The sequence below is a fragment of the Meriones unguiculatus genome, chromosome X, assembly GCF_030254825.1.
Source record: "Meriones unguiculatus strain TT.TT164.6M chromosome X, Bangor_MerUng_6.1, whole genome shotgun sequence".
NCBI classification, from domain to species: Eukaryota; Metazoa; Chordata; class Mammalia; order Rodentia; family Muridae; genus Meriones; species Meriones unguiculatus.
The window spans coordinates 136,137,057-136,159,156 of NC_083369.1; the positions used below are offsets into that span (position 1 = coordinate 136,137,057).

The 22,100-nt window shown below is 39.8% G+C and overlaps 1 protein-coding gene and 1 non-coding gene across 2 annotated transcripts in view; both read right to left on the reverse strand.

The window, feature by feature from the left end:
- Pir (pirin) overlaps positions 1-22,100 on the reverse strand; it is a 98,670-nt gene that overhangs the window by 71,349 nt on the left and 5,221 nt on the right. Inside the window, 1 exon segment of the mRNA XM_060374784.1 lies at positions 19,476-19,574. Coding sequence (XP_060230767.1) covers positions 19,476-19,574 — 99 coding nt within the window.
- Positions 13,814-13,954, reverse strand: LOC132650229 (small nucleolar RNA SNORA48). The gene has a single exon (XR_009588609.1). It is a non-coding gene; the product is annotated as a small nucleolar RNA SNORA48 (small nucleolar RNA).

Below are 22,100 nucleotides of genomic sequence, written 5' to 3' on the forward strand. Positions count from 1 at the left end.
AATCATCTCATCTCCATCTACTCTATCCTGCACAGAATTGTTTCTTCTTCCCAGCTTTTCCACTACCAAACACTGTATTATAAAATTATTCTTTATTGGCTGTATAAAAGAATGTAACTTCCATTAAAGCCAGAGTTTTAAAACATTTTTATTAGTATAAACAATGGATTTCATTGTGTCCAATTTACATTCTCATAAACAGCATATACACTTTCCATTTCCCCCTGAATCTTCACCAACATTTGTTGTTGTTTGTGGCCTAGAAGACAGCCATTTTGACTAGGTGAGATGAAATCTCAACATAAGTGTGACTTGCACTTTCATGTTGAATAAGGATAGTCAATGTCTTTTTCAAACATTTATCAGCCATTTGTACTTCTTTTGAAAACTTTCTGTGTAATTCATTTGCTCACTTACTGATCAGATGATTTTTTTTGGTATCCGTTTCTGAATTCTTTATATATTCTACATATCAATTCCTTTGAAAAGGGGATTCTTGAGGACAAATAATTAGCAAACTTTTTTTCCCAATCTGTAGCCTGTCTCTTCAAGTTGTTGATTATTTCTTTGCCATACAGAAGTTGTTTTTTGTGTTTTTTTATTTGTTTGTTTGTTTTAAATTTGATACAACCTCTTTTGTAAATTCTTGCTGTTGTTTCCTGAGCTACTGAGGATGTATTCAGAAAGTCATTGTGTATTGCTACATCTTGAAGCACTTTCAACAGGGACTTTTTTTTTTTTTAACTCTTCAACTCTGCCATGCATACAGCTGTCACTGAAGATGTATGGAACACTGAAAAACACATTAATGCATCTCATATTTACACAATCTTTTCAGCATTTACTAAATATCAGGCCCTGGGCATATACCATAATCTGCATGTTATTATTATGGTTTAGTGTCGTTAAGGCTACATGGTAACAAGAGCAGAGCAATAAATTAAATCAACATTTTCTGTCTCTGCTTACCAGCCCATGCTGTCTCGCAAATGCTGACACCATTGAGTCAGTTTTGTGAGCACAGTGGTTTCCTTTGAGGAGAGATCTGAAGGGATGTGACAGCAGCTGGAATGGTAGAGGTTCCATGAAAGCACAAGAGAATTTTGCTAACGCAGGTGAATCAACTGTTTCAGGCAAAGGGCTGTATGCAAAACTGAAAATAAGCCTTCTGATTCCTGATTGAAGGGAAGGGGTCAATTAAATGAACCAAAGCTATAGTACCCTAAGATGAGGTGACTGTTAAGGTCCTTCATTATGGACATTTAAAAGCTTTACTTAATAACATCTAGCTACAAAAAGAAAGAAGAAAGAAAGAAAGAAAGAAAGAAAGAAAGAAAGAAAGAAAGAAAGAAAGAGACTTACTTTCCTCACATTATAGGCTGCTGCTATTCTTGAAAGTCTTTCAGATCTAACCATTTTTCTTTCATCCTGATTACAATTTCTGATATGCATGTCAAGATTCTGTAACAATCCTATGATTTAATCTAACTACCCAAGCAAGTTGAATTGCAGACTCCCTCAGTACCTTTCACCTGTTCTGAGATCTCCCGGGGCAAAACATCCCTTCCTCTTCAAACCCAGATGCTCAATCTTAGGAGGACTGTCTCCCAACAAAACCTCTCCTAACTCCCCATGTAACCACTAGCCACCATCTTAACTGCCACTATACCTCCTATAAAAAATGTGGTCAAGGGGCACCACAGGTTTTATCTTCCAGTTACACCAAAGCTCTCAAGTAAATGACTTACCAGTGTCTATGATCACTCAATTTCAAGCACACAGTAGTGTTCTATCCCCATCCAGTGGAAAAGTCAGTCGCTACAACTTGTTGCTTAAGAGGGCCCCCTGCCGACTCAAATGCTGTGTGCTGTGCTTCTACAGCAGGGGTTCTCAACCTGTGGGTCGAGACCCCCTCGTGGTCAAACTACCTTTTTACAGGGGGTGCATATCAGATCTCTTGCATATCAGATATTTACACTACAATTCATAACCCTGGCAAAATTAGAGCTATGAAGTAACAACAGAAATAGTTTTGTGGTTGTGAGTAACCATAACACGAGGAACTGTATTAAAGGGTGGCAGCATTGCCAAGGCTGAGAACCGCTGGGTTACAGTCAAGCCTCACTAAACCAGATGCAAGCCTTGCTAAGAGCTGCATTCATAAGCAAATATGTCTTTTAGCACATGAATGGTGCCTGTGTTTAATAACGTAGTGTCGCTGTCGCGAGACAAGGTGTCATCTGGTCAAGAAGGAGCCAACTTTGTTGTGGACTAGAGGGGAGTTAAATTGCCTGATTCAGTCTATAGCTAAAAGTTATCAGGGGAGGCCCCTGAAAATAAAGTACCTAAATTTCCATTGAATACACACACATACACACACACACACACACACACACCTGGGCAGGTTTGGGGTTCAACCTTTTAGAGTGAAGCAGGTATTTTTAGCTGTTTCACTGGGGAGCTGTCCCCCAAGCCAGAAATTATTTTTTAAGTTTATTTATTCACTTTACATCCTGACCATATCTCCCTTCCTCCTCTCCTCCTGGTTCCACCCTCCCACCCTCTTCCCCCTTTCCCCTCTCCCCTTCTTCTCAGAAAAGGGGAGCCCCCACCCCCATAGCAAGCCAAACTCAGGTAGCCTTGTGTGTATGAGGAAGGATAGAAGGACCCAGAGGGGACAAGAATTCCACAAGACCCATAGAGTCAACTAACTTAGACTCAGGAGGGCTTACAGAGACTAAAGCACCAATCAAAGAGTGTGTATGGTCTGGACCTAGGCCTCCTACACAGAAATTATATTGTAATGAGTTCTCTTCATTACATCTCCTCATTGCCTTGTTTTCTACCTTAAAACTGTAGGAATATAATCTGTACTGTAGGAATCATTTATTTATTATTATAATACAGTGTGTGTATGGTAGAAAGAAAAATTTACTGGGAAATTACTCAATCTGTTTCTAAAGGATATTTCAGTTGAATTGCTACTTTCCCATATGTGACCTATGTTTGTTGTTATAGACCAGGTTTTAATTGTCCTTCTGTTTTTGTTTTTGTTTATTTTTTTTTGGGGGGGGCACTAAGTTATCTGGGCATCAATGGATCAGATGGGCCTGAATGATCTCTTTTATGGCTTTAGAAAGTAAAATAAATAATCTTAACTATCTAGAGACAACGAACTTGATCCATTTTCTCATGATACCAGAAGTTTGGAGAAGCAAGAACATTAATTTGCACCTTCAGATAGGAAAATTTAGGTCCCTGGTCCCTGGTCCCAGATAGCATCAATTCCTATAGTAAGTTTAGCAGCAGCCCTGACTGCTGCCCACCAGATGGCAGTGGCACTAAGAGTCTTAACCAAAAATGACTTGAAATTTTTCAAGTACCTAGGAGACAAAATTACCCTCAATCGAGAACCACTCTACCAAAAATACTCTACTAAAAGCTAAACTTCTGGGTTTCAGAAGCTTCTACTTGAAACAATTATGTCACCTTGGAAGTTTCTGGATGTAACAGTCCCCATTGATTCACAACTAGAGACCATTTCCCTAGTAATGACCCAAACTCTAGATCTGATTCCAGCACAAGCCTCAGGCCTCATTTTACCCTTACATGTACAGTGTCTAAGTCTTCTTCTGCTGCATATCCTCTACCTTTACCTCCACCATCCATAGAATCAATTTTATTCTTAAGGCTTAACTAAGTCAAATTTTTTGTTGCTGTTGTTTTATATTTTTGTAGCTTGAGGAAAACTATGTTACAGTCTACAAGAAAAATACCCCAGGAAATGCAAGCTGTAAATCATGGTAATTTTCCCAAGAAGACAAACAGAGAAGAGGAGAAAAAGTAAAATAAAATAAAGAAAACATGCCTCTTGAGTTAAGCCACACATATAGCCTCTAGGCAGGGGTATTCATTGAGTAGGGGATGGGAAGACTGGAGTTCCAGTCTAGTGTTTCTGGCCTGAGAACCAAGAACATTTCTAAAACTGCTGTCTTGGGGTCCTTGCCATGGACTGACTGTCCAGTTTTCTACCTCCTGTTTTCATTCTCTCACTGGAGAGTACACCCTCAGTGAATGGCCAAGGTTTAATTGAAGCCTCTCACACCTTTCCGGCAGCAGTGATGGTTTCTTCCTTGCTTGGATCATAAAGCTTCTTCAACTGGACTTGTCTTATTCCTCCTTAGCCATTTCCTTAAGTTTTGTGTAAACCAAAAATCCTCCACCCCCACTTCTAAATTCATGTCTGAGCATGCACACACACACACACAATTTAATTTCTTTTTGACTAGGATACATACTAATTTATGCTCTTACTTTCTCATTCTTTTCTATTGGTGGGACCCTATGACATTACCCATAAAACATGTTTGCTAGATGAACGTGCCCATGCATCAACCTCCCCATTACACATTGCCAGTAGTAGTAGTTTCTCTGATTAACTAGACTAGAACACGAACTAGCCATGTTTTATCTGGGGAGAGAAGACTCAAAGTCACTCAGTAACATTCTTTGGAAGTAATGTTACTGTTTCTTAAGTGTCCTGCCAGAGATGATGTAGGTCTATAAAGAACCTGCTTTAACTGTTAAAGTGTGTGCCTTTTCTGTCAGCACCATCTGGTTTGGCATAATACTTTGATGTTCCTACTACGTTGGTACCAAGAGGCATCTTAAGAGCAGGAATTGCTTTTGCTACCTTCCTATAATCCTTCACCTTCCCCACAAACAATGTCAAATCAACATATACGTTAAAATCTACCTGCTTGCCAATAATGGCAACTTCAAGACAACTCCTTATCCCCTGTCTCCCTCTAGTCAAATCACTATGTTTTCTTGTATTATTTTGTTACCTCTTTATAATTTTCTTCCTCCTTTTCAATATCAAGGACTCTTATTAATAGCCTCAAGGCTCCCAGACTACATTAAATTATCATAATTCTAACAAGAATTCTTGTCTTTTTTTCTCATATCCGTAGGAATACAGTTGATATCTCTGTTAAAAGCACCATAAAATCATTGAACAATGGACAGTCTCTATGATATTGAGAAAGTATCATTTCCCAAAATATTTTGTTGTTGTTTTTAAGAGAAACAACATAGGTTAGCTTGGCTACTAACTTTCTACTGTAGCTGAGGATGGTTTTGAACATAAACCTCCTGCCTCCTCCCCTCAAGTGTTGGGATTATAGGTGAATGATACCATGCCTGGCTCAAAATGTTTGCTTTCTTTGCAAAATTTGGTGTTGAATTTAATCAAGTTTTTGTTTCTAACCAACATACAGCCATCTTGGAATGGTTTACATTAGAAAATGGTTCATAGCAAGCTTTTAGAAACAAGCTATGTGGAGAGAGGAGGTTTGAAGTCAGTCTTAAGATGTAAGTGTGAATCACTAGGGCCTTTCCCTTCCTCTCCAGGATATTGTTCAGACTTTGCCTGCGAATGCTGCTGGCTACTAACCAGGAATTATGAGCTTGGCGTTTCTGATGGGCACACCCTTGGAAACAGGAGAGTTTGTCCTAACAAAACCCAAGGAACCTGCTGAGGCTTGTAGTGAAACTTTAAGATACAGTTCTCAGCTTAAATGAAAACGACATGGGCAGCATTCTAATAAGCCCCTGTGAAGCAGATATGGTGATTTACTCCTAACAATTTTTTTTTTAAAACTCTGGCTCCAAAAATTTTAGATGAATGGATGTATAGATAGATAGATAGATAGATAGATAGATAGATAGATAGACAGACAGATAGATAGATAGATAGATAATACATTTCCTGATGTAGCTGCTAGAAACAAAATCTATCTGGGTCCTCTGCAAGAGCAACAAATGGTCATAACTTCTGAGCAATTTCCTCAGCCCCTATAATACACTTCAATTAAACAAGAGTGACCTATGATCTCAGTTAGCCAGCCCAGGACTAAGGGGTACCCAGAAACACATGACTTCTGGCCCTAAAACTTGAAAGTCTTTATTCTGTCATTTAAAGGTGATTTGGAATGTTACAAAACCCGTTTATCCACAAGGTAGCTGAAAAAGCTATGCATGAACTATCAGTACCTCTTTTTTGAACTAAATTTTTGAAAGGTTTGCCTAATCTTCATATCCTCTGCTGTTTTTGATCATTATAGTCAACTTAGGCAAATTTAACTTCAGTCCTGACCAGAAATGGGTTAACTCTTGTCGTTTTTCTACTGCCTGCCACTCTGGCCTTTTGAAAACAATCTTTCCCACAAATTTGGATTCCTGGCAGGAAATTATGCTATAACCACTATGTCTCTTTCTCCAGGGTATGTATGGCTGTTCTTCGATTTTTTTTTAGGCAAGTTTTTTAAATATTTTATTAGTGTATATTCATTATACATGATAACAAGTTTCATTATGACAACTTCTCACATGCATATAATGTATTTTTGACAACTCTCAAAATGTATTTGACTCACTCTTTCTTTTTTCCTCACTCCTGCTAATCCCCTTCCTTCTTCCCAACTAGCTGCACTTCTACTTTCATAGATGTTCTCTGCTGCCCCCAGCCCGAAATGGCACAATGAGCTTCATTGGGATTGCTTAAAGAAAAATGCCCAGGCAAGCCTTTAAACAACAAGATGGAGATCTACATAAACCTAAGCATTTTAAGGCTGCTCAAATATTAATTAGGTAAAATCAAGTTTTTACTCTTATATGTCTAATTGAATCTGAATTGATCTAGTGTGGACAGTCAACTGGACCAGCTTTATTTTACATTTGATGCCATAGGTTGCTCACTCTGTGGTGATGTCCTTAAAGTGCAAATTTAGATTTGGTAGCTCTGGGGTGGAGTTTGAATAGTTCAAGAGATAACATTGCTGGCTCAGGGACCCCACATGAGGCTATGAGAATTTTTTAGGACAGTACTCTCAGGATTTATTTGATCAGGTGTTGAAAAGGTGTGCTTGTGCTCAAAATACATTCATGTTAACACTCATGTGTCAACATATCATTTTCATTTAAAAAATTATCAGTCTGCAGGGGTTGTGGAGAAAGGGGAACCCTCCTCCATTGCTGGTGGGAATGTAAACTGGTACAACCACTTTGGAAATCAATCTGGTGCTTTCTACGACAATTAGGAATTATACTTCCTCAAGACCCAGCTATTCCACTCCTAGGCATATATGCAAAAGTTGCTCAAATACACAACAAGGATATTTGCTCAACCATGTTCGTAGCAGCTTTATTTGTAATATTAAGAACCTGGAAACATCCCAGATGTCCATCAATGGAAGAATGGACACAGAAATTGTGGTATTTTTACACAATGGAATACTACTCAGCAATTAAAAATGAGGAAGTCATGAAATTTGTAGGCAAATGTGGTGTGATCTAGAAAAGATCATTCTGAGTGAGGAATCCCAGAAGGAGAAAGACACACATATACTCGCTTATTTAGACTTATAAGATATGATAAACATAATGAAATCTATACACCTAAAGAAGATAAACAAGAAAGAAGACCTGGGGTAAGATGATCAATCCTCACCTAGAAAGACAAGTGGGATGGACATTGGATGTAGGAGAAAACAAGTAACAGGACAGGAGCCTACCACAGAGGGCCTCTTAAAGACTCTATCTAGTAGTGTATCAAAACAGATACTGAGACTCATAACCAAACCTTCAGCAGAGTGCAGGAAATCATATGAAAGAAGGGGGAGTTAATATGACCTGGAGAGGATAGGAGCTCCACAAGGACCAAATATATCTGGGCACAGGGGTCTTCTATGAGACTGTTTCTCCAACCAAGGACCATGTATGGATATAACCTGGAACCTCTGCTTGGATGTAGCCCGTGGTAGCTCAGTAACCAAGTGGGTACCCTAGTAAGGGAAACAAGGACTATTTCTGACATGAACTCAATGGCAGGCTCTTTGAACTCCCTACCCCGCCCTCCCCAAGGGAGGAGCAGCCCTGCTAGGCCACAGAGGAGGACTTTGCAGCCAGTGCTGAAGATAACTAATAAAACAGGGTCAGATGAAAAGGGAGGAGGTCCCCCCCTATCAGTGGACTTGGAAAGGGGCACGGTGGAGATGAGGGAGGCAGGGAGGGACTGGGAGGGAATGAGGGAGTGGGATACAGCTGGGATACAGAGTTAATAAAATGTAACTAATAATAAAAATAAATAAATAAAATAAAAAATTATCAGCTCCAGAATACCACTATTTTAAAGTACCATTGATCCTGCTGACACACCCATTATGTGAATGCTGAGTACATACATGTGTCACTTGTGAATAAGAAAAATCACCTGGATCCAGGAACTTATTCCATCTCACAAAAGCCATTGAACTGATGGTCAAAACATATGTTGTCTTATAGTTTGTATATATGTTGTACACAAAAGCTTATATTTGGAGGCATGCAAAGCAATCATCACTCTTCTTATCACTATGACCAAATCCTATCAATGAAAAGGATTTGATTTCCTTAATATACAAAGAACTTCTATACAGTAACAATACCAACTAAAGTAAACTGTCTGTTCCAAAGTTTATTTTAAATTGAAAAAGAAATACTTATAGTTCATACATTATTAATGATAGCAAAATAGGGAGATAAGTTCAAAGATATAAGTATTTACAATAATTTTTTTTAAATCAAAATCAACCTATTTAAAGAAAATTCAACTTTGATCCGAAAAATGTAAATTAAAATTACAGTGAGGCAGTTTGGCTTGTTAAAATAGCAAACACATAAAAAGTCAAGTAAGGGGCTGGAGAGATGGCTCAGAGGTTTAAGAGCACTGGCTGTTCTTCTAGAGGTCATGAGTTCAATTCCCTGTAACCATCTATCATGAGATCTGGTGCCTTCTTCTTGCATGCAGGTCTGCAAACAGACAGAACATTGTATATATAATAAATAAATAAATCTTTTAACAAGTCAAGTAAATGTAACATATTGGTTATATTGAGAGGAAGGAGTTGCCTTCATATATCACCATGGTAATGCCGATTGGTGCTACATCATGGCAGACCTTTACTAAGATCATTAATGAATTTATAGCAGGTAAGATGGCTCAAGGGATAAAAGTGCTTGCCACTAAGCCAAACAACCTTACCTGAGTAGGATCCACATGGTGGAGGGAGAAAGCCAATTCTGGAAAGCTGCTCTCTGACCTCCACCAAGGTGACATGGCATCAACTCTTACAAAGCCACACACACAGTCACACACATGAAAGAAAGAGAGAGAGAGAGAGAGAGAGAGAGAGAGAGAGAGAGAGGGAGAGGGAGAGAGAAAGCCCTGTTTTAATTAGCTTTTGAATAATGTTGGAAAATTTCTAATGGTATAATGTTATATATTTTTTAAAAGATAACATGATACCAGAAAAATTAAAAGGATTAAACAACACTTACTACTGGGTGATAATGTAACATAACAAGAGATCTCAATTATCTTCTTTTTATTTCCAAGTAGTTTTTTTTTTTAATTTCATATGTTAGTCAGAATTTTCACACATGACAAGCCTTTGGAATTTAGATTGTGCTCAAGAGAGAAGTTAATAAGAGCCTAAGGTGGACTTGGCTTTAAATCAAAGAATTCATTTTTCATTTATAGTGTTTGAAATTTATTTTATTTTATATGTATGAATGTTTTGTGTGTGGTGTAGCTACACTATGTACATGCCTGATGCCAAATGAGGCTAGAAGAGGGCAGCCCTGGAGCTGGAGTTTCTGATAGTTGTGAGAAATGTGGATGCTGGGAACTGAACCCAGGACTTCTGCAAATACCGTAAGTGCTCTTAATGTCTGGGTCATTGACCAACCAGCCCACCTCCATCTTAGGTTTAAAAGGTTTCTTATAGTAAAGACAAACTAGGTTCATTTCTGCGTATGATTAAATCTCTGTTTCTCAAGGATTGGGCTATGCCCCCTACTTTAACCTTAACTACAAATGGTTCTGTTTTGCCTGTTCAGGAATAGTAACAGTGTCTTTGGTTCAAAAAGTTGTCTTGCAGCCCTAGAGGTTATATGACCCTTTATGATTACTTTATTATGACTACCTGTTGTGCTTACTTTGTTTTGACCATTTGTTATGTTCTTTCTGCTCCTGTAACCCCACCTATTTCCCCCCACTTGGAAACCTTCTACCGCTGAACTCTATAAAAGCCTTGTATTCCTCACATCTAATGCTGCACTCTGAAATCCTGACTTTGGAAGAAGTAGACAGCTGACTAAATACAGCTTGTTTAAACCAGATAGTCATGGAATTTCCCCTTTCTCAAATCAGGTCTAACATGATTTCTCAAGTCCCAAACTGTATACTTTAAAGGTTTGCAATTAAGGAAAGTTAAGTCCTGGCTTCTCTGCACTCAGGGGATGAAATTGACATAGTCATTCCTCAGGATTTGAAGTAATAATGTTCTATAAAACTATCATGATCCCTTAATTAGCAAGTCCTGAACCACTGGTTCTTCATGGCAATCTAAGATTAGATTCCTTCAAGTCTCTGGCAACAATATTTTTGTCATCCCATCTATGTCTGCCTCTATTATATGTGTGTTCTGATTAAGGACCCTATATGCCATCAATATTACACACTAAAGTTAATGAACTCTCAACCAACAGTATCAAATCATACTAAAGAAGTTTACTGAATGCATGTATGTTCTCTGTGAGCAAGGTACACTAGCAGCCTTCTGTAAAGGTATGCTAGATAGAACGCTGTGCAATGCTCGGGAACCATTTTGAATAGGAAACTTACCAAAAAGCAGGAAAAGATAAGAAACGTGCCACTAAGGTTGTTATAAGGACACTGGCCCACATTATGAGAGCTGAAACAGCAAAGAGGGCACCATCTTGTTACACCTCACCTGGAAAGAGACGAACTGGGCAGCTCTAACACCCTGAATTATCATCAAAGCTCTGCAAGGGTTGACTTGGCAATGAACAATAAGTTTTCCAAGCAGGTAAACTCATAAATACAAAATCTACAAACAATGAGGATAAAATGTAATTAGAGCTATTCTTGAAGGGAAAACTCTTAAACAAGAGGAAAGCACCGAACATCACCGTTTATAGATAAGCTTCTTCACCAAGTTCTGTGATTTATGAGGTCGTCCTTCTAGGGCACTTGACATAATGGAAACAAGAGCAATCTCTTCAGCAGCCACCACCCCCCCCATTAATTTCTTTACTTATTCACTTTACATCCTGATCACAGCCCCCTCCCTCCTCTCCCCCCAGTGCCACTCTCACACCCCTGCCCCCAGTCCCCCTTCCCTTTCTCCTCAAAGAAGGGAAGTCCCTCATGGGTACCAACCCACTCTGGCTTTGACATCAAGTCAAAGCAAAACTATATGCATCCTCTCCCACTGAGACCAAACAAGGCAGCCCAGCTACGAAAAAGAGATCCAAAGGCAAACAACAGAGTCAGAGATAGCCCCTACTCTCATTGTTAGGGACCCACATGATTACCAAGCTGCACATCTACTATATATGTGCACAGGGTTTAAGTACAGTCCATGCATGCTCTTCGGTTGGTGGTTCAGTCCCTGTGAGGGTCCACAGGCTCAGCTTAGTTGACTCTGTAGGTCTTCTTGTTGTGTCCTTGACCCCTTCTGGCTTCCTCAATCCTTCCTGTTAGTCTTCCACATGACTCGCTGAGCTCCACCTATTGTTTGACTGTGTGTCACTTCGACAGTCACTTTGTTTAATATAGTCATTATCTTCAACAAGAGCCAGCTACTGAGTATCCCTACATGGAGAACATAGAGAAGTGTGGGCTAATCTACACCACAACAACTTATAATCCTCCTGAACAGGGTAAGGGAAGGTTGAGCCGGTTTCTGACTCTAACAATGGAAGCTCAAAGCTAGCATCAAGGTATACATGTATGTTAAACTGATACAAACATTATGCCATACAGATCAAATGAATTAGAAAGTGCATCCTCTTGAGGTTGTTTGGAAAACATGATGTAGGTACTAATATATAAAAAAAGATTAAAGGATTTGTAAGATGGCAACCAGAGTTATGGACTTCTGGACAAAGGCTTGGAATCCAATACAGGTATAAAGAAGGTGAAAGCATGGCTCCCATCATTGATGTAAAGTAAGACACAGTGCAGCCAGTGTGTTAGCAGAGAGGAGAACCAAGGCAAATGGCTAAATGAAGGCAGATTTAACTAGCCTCATCTTGTTCCTGGAAGTTTCTTGGTTAAATCTTTCCAAGGTTAAATATTGTGATCAAATCTTCCCCTGTCTGTTTTTATGTCCTTAACTAGAATACATATGGAAGCAAGCAGGGCTCAAGCCTCATTCTTTAGCTGCATTCTCTGTCTTCTACCAACACTTCCTAACATACAGCACATCCCCAACATGTGAACGATCAACCTCCACCAACCCTTGCATGCAATAAGCCTGGGGTAAATATTTACTAATTCACTACTTTGCTTTATGAATACACTAAGCCTTTAAGGCCCACTGTGTTTACCATGGATGTGGGTGGTTCTCATGGAGAAATAGCTAAACTTTGTAATGTCCCCCAAGTTTTCCCAGAATATGTGTAGAGAAGTGGAGTCATTGAAAATGGCGCAATATTATATTATTCATCTTTATTTCCTATCTAACTAAAACAAAAAGGTATAGTAAAAAGAATCTCTAAATTTTGTAATTAAATTCATAAATATGTGATTGTGTTCATAAATCTGAACTTTTTACACCATTTCTTTAGTTATTCACATTACATCCTAATCATAGTCCCCTCTCTCCTCTATTCCTACTTCCTCTCCTCCCTTCTTCCCTATTTCCCCTACCCCCTTCCTCTGTCCCTCAGAAATGGGGACCCCACCAATAACCCACACCAGCACATCCAGTCACATCAGTGCTAAGCACTTCCTCTTTTACAGTGTCCTGGCAAAACAGCCCCACCAGGGAGAAGTGATCAAAAAGCATGCAACAGAGACCAGGTCAGAGACAGTTTCCGTTCCCCTTTCTAGGGGACTCACATGGGGACTAAGTTGCCCATTGGATATATATATATATATATATATAGTGCCTAGGTCCAGTCCATGCTTGGATCTTGGTTGGTGCTTCAGTCTCTGCTAACTAACCCCTGGTCCCAGGTTAGTTGACAGTGTTGGTCTTCTTGTAGAACTCCTTTCCTCTCTGGGTCCTTCCATCCTTCCTCCACTCTTCCACAAGGATCCTTATGTTCTACCCTATGTTTGGTTGTGAGTCTCAGCTTCTGTTTCAATCTCTTGCTGGGTGGAACCTCTCAGAGGAGAGCCATGCTAGGATCCTGTCTGAAAACATAGCAGAGTGTCATTAATAGTGTCAGGGGTTGGCTCTCTCCCATGGAATGAGTCTTAGATTGGGCCAGGCATTGGTTGGACATTCCCTCAATCTCTGCTCTATCTTTGCCCCTGCACATCTTGTAGGCAGGGTAATTTTTGGGTTGAAGATTTTGTGGGTGGGTTGGTCTTCCCCTCCCTCCATGAGGAGTCTTGTCTGGTTAGAGGATGGCCTCTTCAGTCTCCATGACACCCACTTTTAGGAGTCTCAGCTAGAATGACCCCCAGATCCTCCCAGATATGGAATTTTAAGGGTTAAATTTTGGCCACCCAATTCTAACTCTTTAGAACTTAATACAATACTCATTGAGTTCTTAGATTATGTGTTGGTGTTTATGTTACACTAAGTTAAACAATTGCTGTATAATCTTGGGAAAAATAATATTTTCTTTATAAATTATTTAATCGTACCTTGTGGCAGGGTAGAACCCAGGTATCTATCTGTCTTTCTTTTCCCATGCTGTGCTGCCTGGATTTGATTTGATTTGATTTGATTTTTTATGAGTCCTGGGCATAAAACAGATTTAGCCACAAAACCAGGCATAAAGCTAAAATGAACAAAGGACTGCCATCTGCTCTGTCCCTGACTGATATAAGAACAACATCAAAAAGGTAGCTCTTTGCTCATTGCCAGGGGAATTAATTATATATTTTTAATAAAACAATTACTGTTCTTTATTAACTTCTCAGATAGAAATGTCAGCAGGACACAAATTAAATATTATTGAAAATAGTTAAATTTAAATTTGAGTATATTTCATATAAAATTGCTATAACAACTATATAGCAGCCTATCGCAAGAAATGTATGAATTGATTTTTGCCTATTTTCATTGCTTCTGATTAAATTTTCTATCAGAAGTAAAAATCTAATTTTTAAAGACACATTTTACATACAGTCTCTGTGTTAGTATTTAGATAAAAATGCTGTGCACACAACCAATCTTAAATCAAATGAGGTTTATTGGATGAAGATGGAGGCAGAGAGAGAGACATGGTGGGGGAGCACCCAACAGAGGGGAGAGAAAACAAGAGAAGGGAAGAGGATGAGAGCAAGAGAGGGTCAGGAGTGGTCTACAGTTCACTATGTACCTGGCACAAATGATCTCATAGGACGTTGGACGTTGCCAGGACCCCGATGATTCCTAAGGAAGGACCAGTTGAATTGCCTGCACAACATAACATTCCTCCCTTTTTGTTTAATTAAAAAATGAGGAGCTTGTGCTGCTTCTCATGTATGACAAGGTAAAGGGTATAAATGTAGGTTTATTGGAAGTAGTTCTTGGTGACCACACAAGGGGATGAGAGAGAGAGAGAGAGAGAGAGAGAGAGAGAGAGAGAGAGAGAGAGAGGAAAAAGAGCTCCAAAGTGTCCAGATTACATGGTGAGGAAGAGGAGGGGAAGCCTCTTCACTGGAAAGTTCAGGGCAGAGGGTTGCCAGTAGAGAGTTGCCAGCCACTGCTGTACTGCAGCAGGTAGAGCCTGAAGATTGCTGGGAGAACTTTGAGCTACTTGTCTTGTGCCTGAAGCACACCATTCCAGCCTTTTGTTAGTAATAAGTGAATAATGGGAATAGATTCTCTTCTGGCTAGTTCCTGCTGACACTGGGGATGCTGTGGGGAGGTCAAAAGGCTGAATTGCTGGCCAAGCCCAGGAAAAGTAGGCTGTTTTGATGCTGTCCAGGGTCTGTGAAAACATCCGTGGCTGGGAGTGCAAGTTCAGGTCAGGCTTGACACAGTCTGCGAGGTTAGACTGGAGCACCTGTGGTTGCTGCTTTGGCTCCGTCATGGATGTAGGAAATACCCGGGTCTGGCAGGATACTGGAACATATATATAGGCAGAAAAAAAAAAAAGTTAAGTAGGTTATGGAAAAATTTCTTTAGGTGTATATATATTTTTTTTAGATATATATACATTTGAAACTTTTTGGGAGAGTGAACAGAGACAGAAGAAGAGACTTGAACATAGGAACCTTCATTTACCCAGGGGAACCTCCATTTACCCAGCCGCTGACAGTAATTTAAAATATTTTGCTTTGTATCAGTCATCTAAAGAAATTGAGGCCAAGTTTGGTTGCAGAATCATGTGCGCCTGGAGGCCCCTAATGTGGACACTAGGTGTACAAATCTAAAATTATTTAGAAGGCATCTCGGAGGACAGCCTGGGGACATGATGGAAGATTCAATTTCCATGGATGAAGAGAGAAAAGTCATTTTTGCCAGTCTTTGGAGTGTCCCCACAAAGTACAGAACCAGAAGTATGGGTGCACAAGCTAGCAAAGCAGGTCATAACAAGCAGTGAGTGCCAGGGGCCACAGGGAAGACTCCCAGGAGACACAGCTCACCTAATACTAGGATTTTCCAAGGCACACCCGACGTGCAAGAGGAAAGAAAAAGCCTGGAGAGATCAGACCATCTTACTAAAAAGAATAAGATTATTCACCCAAGGGAAGGCATCTGTGTGAGGATTGGTGAGAAGGAAGTGTACCTCGTTCCCCAGTGAAACAGAGAGATACTGGTCAGTCTCTCAGACAAAGGAGAAAGTTTAAGCCAACCATGAAAAGGAACTCATCAATCTGCCAGTGTTGGATGTATGGATGTGGCAATTGGGTAGCCAATAAAGAGGATTACCAAAAACAGCAAAAGTGGGGGAGGAATACCGTTTGAGATAGACAATAAATGCAGTACTTATCTGGAGCCCAAATGACCTGAGAGATGGATTCGTGTGGATTTTCTGCAGCTTACAAGAATCTCTTTTAAGTTTTACAAAGGAGATAAAATTTTAGACATGTTAGCATCACCATTATAATATGCATTGAACTATACATTGTAGAAAAGGCAGTAGACATACACCTTTTTATTAACAGCATAAACATTTTTTTAAGGTGAGCTCTGCAAAGGCAGAGACCTTCCGTGAAGTAGAAGGGGCAAAACCTCACTTGGCCTTAGCTTGGTTAGAATGATTATACATTACCAAAAAGAGGCTTAACCAATTCTTAAGTTTGCATTTACCAACCTTAAAACACTTTCTTAGACCCTCAAACATTATAACTTGCATTTACCAACCTTAGGTTTTTGCATCTAGTTATTTACCATGAGACATATGTGAGACTGCTATCAACATTTATTGTCCTTTAGTTAAAGGGATGGTAAAAGGTTACATCTGAGGCCTGTCTTTTGAGCCTGATAGCAAACTAGACTGTCTAGAACTAAGAATAACAACTCTGAGTGAGGCTTAAGGCCTGGTCTCCTGCCTATGAAGAGAACTGAAAAGGCATCTGAAGTCTCCCAACACAGAAGTTGGCAGTATGTCTGGGGGACCAGAATGTGAGGCCAAAACAGACCTGCAATGTTACCCTGGGCTGGGCGAGGGTGGTGGAGGTCATTGAATCTAGGAGCCATTTTTCCTCTTCCAGGCCAAGGAGCTGGAAGGCTGAAAGTGTCTGTGGCTCTTAAGCTGGTTGAACCTCCATGGCTGGGCATAGAGGACAAGCCTGCATGTGAACATTTTGACTTCTGGAGGCCAGTCTGCCAGCAGGCAGCCATGGCTTGTTGAGGCAGCTGCTGGACCAGTGTCTCCTTTGGCTGCATTTGAAATAGTCATCTGGTGGAATTGACTTTTGGCTATACCCCAGAAGTATGGGCCATTTCAGACCTCTTGTTTTCTGTACGGGAATGCCAAAAGCCTCAGAGCAGCAGTCAAGGTCTGGAGCATAGTTTTTGTTGTAGATGAGTCTTTTGGGAAGGCTCCTCTCTTAATATTTTTACCAACTCCTGTATGGTGACTCAAGGACCATCCTCAGCTGTTTATTAAAGATGGTAGTGAGACCATGTTTGCATCTGTAGGACTATAAATATATTTTTGGACTCGTTAGAGGACTTGATCATCTATGAGATGACTGAATATTAACTTGCATTCATTAATCATCAAATATTAGGACTTAAGTTTTGTCCCTGTTAAGTTGGAGCCTTAAAAGCAATAAACATAGTCCATAGCTTATAAAAGTCTAAGGCTATACTATAGATTAATAATGTTATCATAGAAAATAAGGCCAAGCATATTTTAAACTTAATAGTGACGATAAAGCACAATGACCAAGTTTTAACACAAATAAATAAATGTCTTTAAAATTAATAGATCTTACTTTAGAGTATTAGTAAAAACTTGTACGTAGTAACCCCTGGGTTATGAGTTTTAAAACCAACAATATAGTAGAACAATATAAAGCAATTTTAAAATTACATTTGAATTTATTATATCAAACCCATTGGCTGGAAAGCCTAGTGGTGAATCCAGATAACAAGCAGCTTGCGATGGGAAAAACAGCATTTATTAATGTAGTAATTTATAAAGACATAGGCAGTTAGACATATATTTTAAACTAGCTTAAATTTGAATAAATCTTTATAACCTTGAAATTTTAGCATTATATAAAAATTATTTTGAACCAGGGTATACACACACACACATAGCATGTTGTAAAAATATAACTTTAAATTTATATAAAAATCCATAACCATTTAAATGAGACTTGTTGCTTTTAGTCTAAAAGGAGATAAAAATAAACAGTTATGACTAAGGAAGTCTTATAAATGTAAACCCAATGAGTAAATTATATAAATTGTTAGATAAGAATTTACAGCATTTATATATAGAGAGCAGAGTGTACAAAAATCAGGAAGAAAAGATTTTTAAAAGCTGGTGAGAGAATTGAAAATTAGTTTTTTGGGGTATTGGTTGGATTAAAGTTTAAAGCACAAGCCTGAACAAAGGCCAGCCAGATGGAGACATGTCTAGCTACCTAGGGGGAGGAACTAGCCTTACCGCATTCTTTTCCTGCCCACTAGAGATACAGTTGCTAAGAAACAGGCCCAGATGGCCAGGGTAGAACCATTTATGGATTTGACGACTAAAGTAAACCAATCATTTCAAAAGTCAATTTCCCTTACCCAATCATGTAATGCCAAGACATGTAATTCAATGCTTGCAGTTTTGCCCTTTTAAAACCTTGTTCCTGTAGACCTCCTCTTCACCAGGGAGGTTGCTGAGACCCGGGCTCAAGCTTGAGTTAAATAAACCCTCATGTGTTTTACAGCAGGGTGGATTCCTGTTGGTCTTTGAGGGTCTCACGAACTGGACATAACACTGGGAAGTAGGGGCTTAAAAGTCAGAAATATTTTGAGAGCCAGTTTAGAAGGCGAGGCTTGGAGATTTGCAGAAGTGGGGGAGGGGTTAGCTCATGGTTCTCCTTCTCTATTTTAAAATCAACATGGCTGCTTGCCATGTGAGGTGTGGCCACCATGGCATAGTGAGACCAGGGTTGCAGAACCCAGGGCCTTGCTGATGGCTTGGGGGTCCCTGCCGGACAGCAGTTCTAAACTTTCTGTGTGTGACATGGCTGATCGGGTGTTGGTGCAATTAAAAAACCCTGCTCCACATATAAGCACATAAGAGAGGCAAGAATTTAAAACCCTAATTCCTGGGGCCAGGGGCGGTGGCAAATTTTAAAGCCATTTGAGGGTAGTTTTGTGGGGTTTTTGTTTGTTTGTTTGTTTGTTTGTTTTTCCCTTCTGTGCTGTGAGGGAGGGTCTCAAGGCCTGGCTTACATAATAGTGAAGTCCAGCACGACTGAGCTGAAAGAGCAGAGCAGATGAGGGGATCTGCGAGAAAAAGTTCTGAGTGACAGATGAGTGTGGCAGCGTCAGTGGCAGATTAAGTGATCAAGAAAAGAGGAGGAGATGAGGGTGCAAGAGAAAGATATTTTGTGGGCAGGCAGGCATGTGAAGAGGGGTTCTGGCTTGTCTGAACATTGTTAGAAGAGCCCCTTCAGGGTTTCAGTACTAAATGTAGGGATTTAGATAAAAATGCCATGCACGCAACCAATCTTAAATCCAATGGGGTTTATTGGATGGAGATGGAGATGGAGATGGAAATGGAAAGAGAGAGATGGAGGGGCACCAAGACAGAGGGAGGGGAGAGAAAAGAAGAGAAGAGAAGAGGAAGACAGCAAGAGAGAGGTGGGAGTGGCAGAAAGATCACTATGTACCTGGCCCACATGTCGTTATAAGACATAAGTACTGACATAGGATGTTGTCAGGACCTTGAAGGTCCCTAAGGGAGGGCCAGTTGAATTGCCTGCACAACATAATACTTTGTACTTACTGTTTCAAAACTTTGGTGTGGAAATCCTCCTGGCCTTCCTCCCTTAAATTCATCAAACAGTTAAAATGGATCCAGATTTTCATCTTCCCCTCCCAATCCTACCCTCCCTCTCTCATCTTCTCCCATGCCCCTCCCCTGGTCCACTGATAAGGGAGGTCCTCCTCCCCTTCCATCTGGCCCTAACCTATCAGGTCTCATCAGGACTGGATGCACTGTCTTCCTCTGAGGTCTGGTAAGGCTGCTCCCCACTCAGAGGGAGGTGATCAAAGAGTCAGCCCATGAGTTGTTGTAAAGAGATGGTCCCTATTCCCATTACTAGTGAACCTACTTGGAGACTGAGCTGCCAGGGGCTACATCTGTGCAGGGGTTCTAGGTTATCTCCCTTCACGGTCCTTGGTTGGAGAATCAGTGGCAGAAAAGACCCCTTTGCCCAGCATTTTTGGTTCTGTTGCTCTCCTTGTGTAACACCTGTCCCCTCCAGGTCTTTCTATCTTTCCCTTCCTTCCCCTTATCCAAATCTTATCCTGAAGGTGATGGGTTATAGTTGGGAGTTGAGATAGTTAGATTTTTAAAAAGTCATTCTATAGACAATGACAGATATTCAATATTCTGTGCAGGAGCAAGGGCCAGAAATAAGATAGTAGACACCCTTCATAAGATTAAGCAGCTGCCCTTCCATTTTATTAAGTTTATTAAGTTTATCAATGGATTTTGAATTCAGCTGAGCTAATTGTGTCTCTTTTTCTCCTTTGTCTCTTAATATGGATGAAGAAGAAATAAATATTTATTGCTTCTTGGTGCCAAAAAGATTCATATAGGCAAATAAACTGCTCTCAAATAAAGTGTGAAGACAAAAAGTTCCCTCTTTTTAGTCGACCTTTGTCACTATCAGCCACCAACAGATTAGTATTTATTCACTGCTAGTGCTCTGGAATGAAAAATCTCAAAATATGGAGGCAACTTTTGGCATTGAGTAATAAGTTCAAGGCTAGAAAGCTTTTGAGATTCATCCTAGACAAAAATCAAAGCTACACTATTGTCATTAGAGTGTGAAATTTGGAGGGCCAAAAGGAATGGAAGAGAGCCACAGACAGCAGCCCAGTCCTCTTAAACACTAGCAGAACAATCCTGAATGAAATGTTAGAAGTAACAAGCACACATTATTTCTCAGAAAGAAATGAAGCATACACTGGAAGCTGGAGGAAAGGTGATCCTGGTTACAAGGCAAAGAACGTGGCTGAATTATGTTCTTGTCCTTGTGTTTAATGGCTAGCCAAAACTTCAAGTAATGGAGTTAGATATTTAACTTAGATAAAGGTATTTTAAACAAAGCACTGGAGGTGTGACATGGTTCCCTCTGACCATGTGTAACAGAATGTAAGAAGAGAGAAATAATACACAGAATGGTTAGTAATTTTAGTCCCCAATTCAATCACATCTCTCTTTTCCTGTCTTTTTTTCTTTCTTCTTCTTCTTTTGTTTTTGCTTTTGTTGTTATTTTGTTTTTCAAGACAAGGTTCTCTGTGTAGCTTTGGCTGTCCTGGACTCACTTTGTAGACCAGGCTGGCCTCGAACTCACAGAGATCTACCTAGTCTGCCTCCCTGAGTGTTGGAATCTAAGGAGTGTGCCACCACAGCTGGCTTCCTATATGTTTCTTTTCTTTCAAACACTTCCAAATAAATTTGAAAGGTTTGGAAAATATTCAGCCATCTTGAAAAGAATGAGAAGGAATGTCATCAAGATTGTGGCCAAATAGCTATTTGAAAAAGAGCCATCTAAACAGAATACAGGAACTACTGCCCAAAACAATAGAACAATTGGTCCTTTGTCTTTGTCTTAGTCCACTCAAGGTGCTTTCAAAAAATGTCATAAAGTGAGTACCTTCAAAGTAACAAATGTAAAATATATTTCTTATGGTGCTGGAAGCTCAGAGGTCCAAGATTAAGGTGGCAGCAGTGTTAATGTCTAATAAAATCTACTTTCTGATTCATAAGCAATACCTTCTAGCTGTCTTTACATGATGGCAAGGTCCAGTTAACTCTCTGTGATCCTCAGTTAAAGAACATTAATGCCAGACGTGCATATTTCAGCCTCATGACATAACTTCTAAAGACACTGCCTGCTAATACCATCAACTTGAAGGCTAGAATCTCAAACTTGGATTTGGGGAAGGACACATACATTTAAACTGTATCAGTATTTTTCTTGATTCATGGCACATTGGCTTGCTTCCAGTCACCAATCTATGCCATATAAACACACCCAACTTGGTATAAGTAAAGGCTACAGAATCCAGGTAGCTGATCAAGATTCACAGAGATGAACTGTTCAACTGGCCAGAAGACAAGAGCCATGAATAAGAAATGCTCCAATAAACAAGAGTATATTGTACTAGACTGTTGTACTGAAGTGCTACTTGCAGCAGGGCTGAAAATCAGTTCTTACCAATCTCCAAGCATTTATCATAATGTGTGCAACATGTTCAACAAACGTGTTCCATATGTCCACAAGAACAGACTTCTGTGAGAACTCTGATTTTCTAAAATGTTTTTTAAGTCCCCAATTCAATCACAGCTCTCTTTTCCTACGTGTTTCTTTTCCTTCAAATACTTCCAAATCCGTT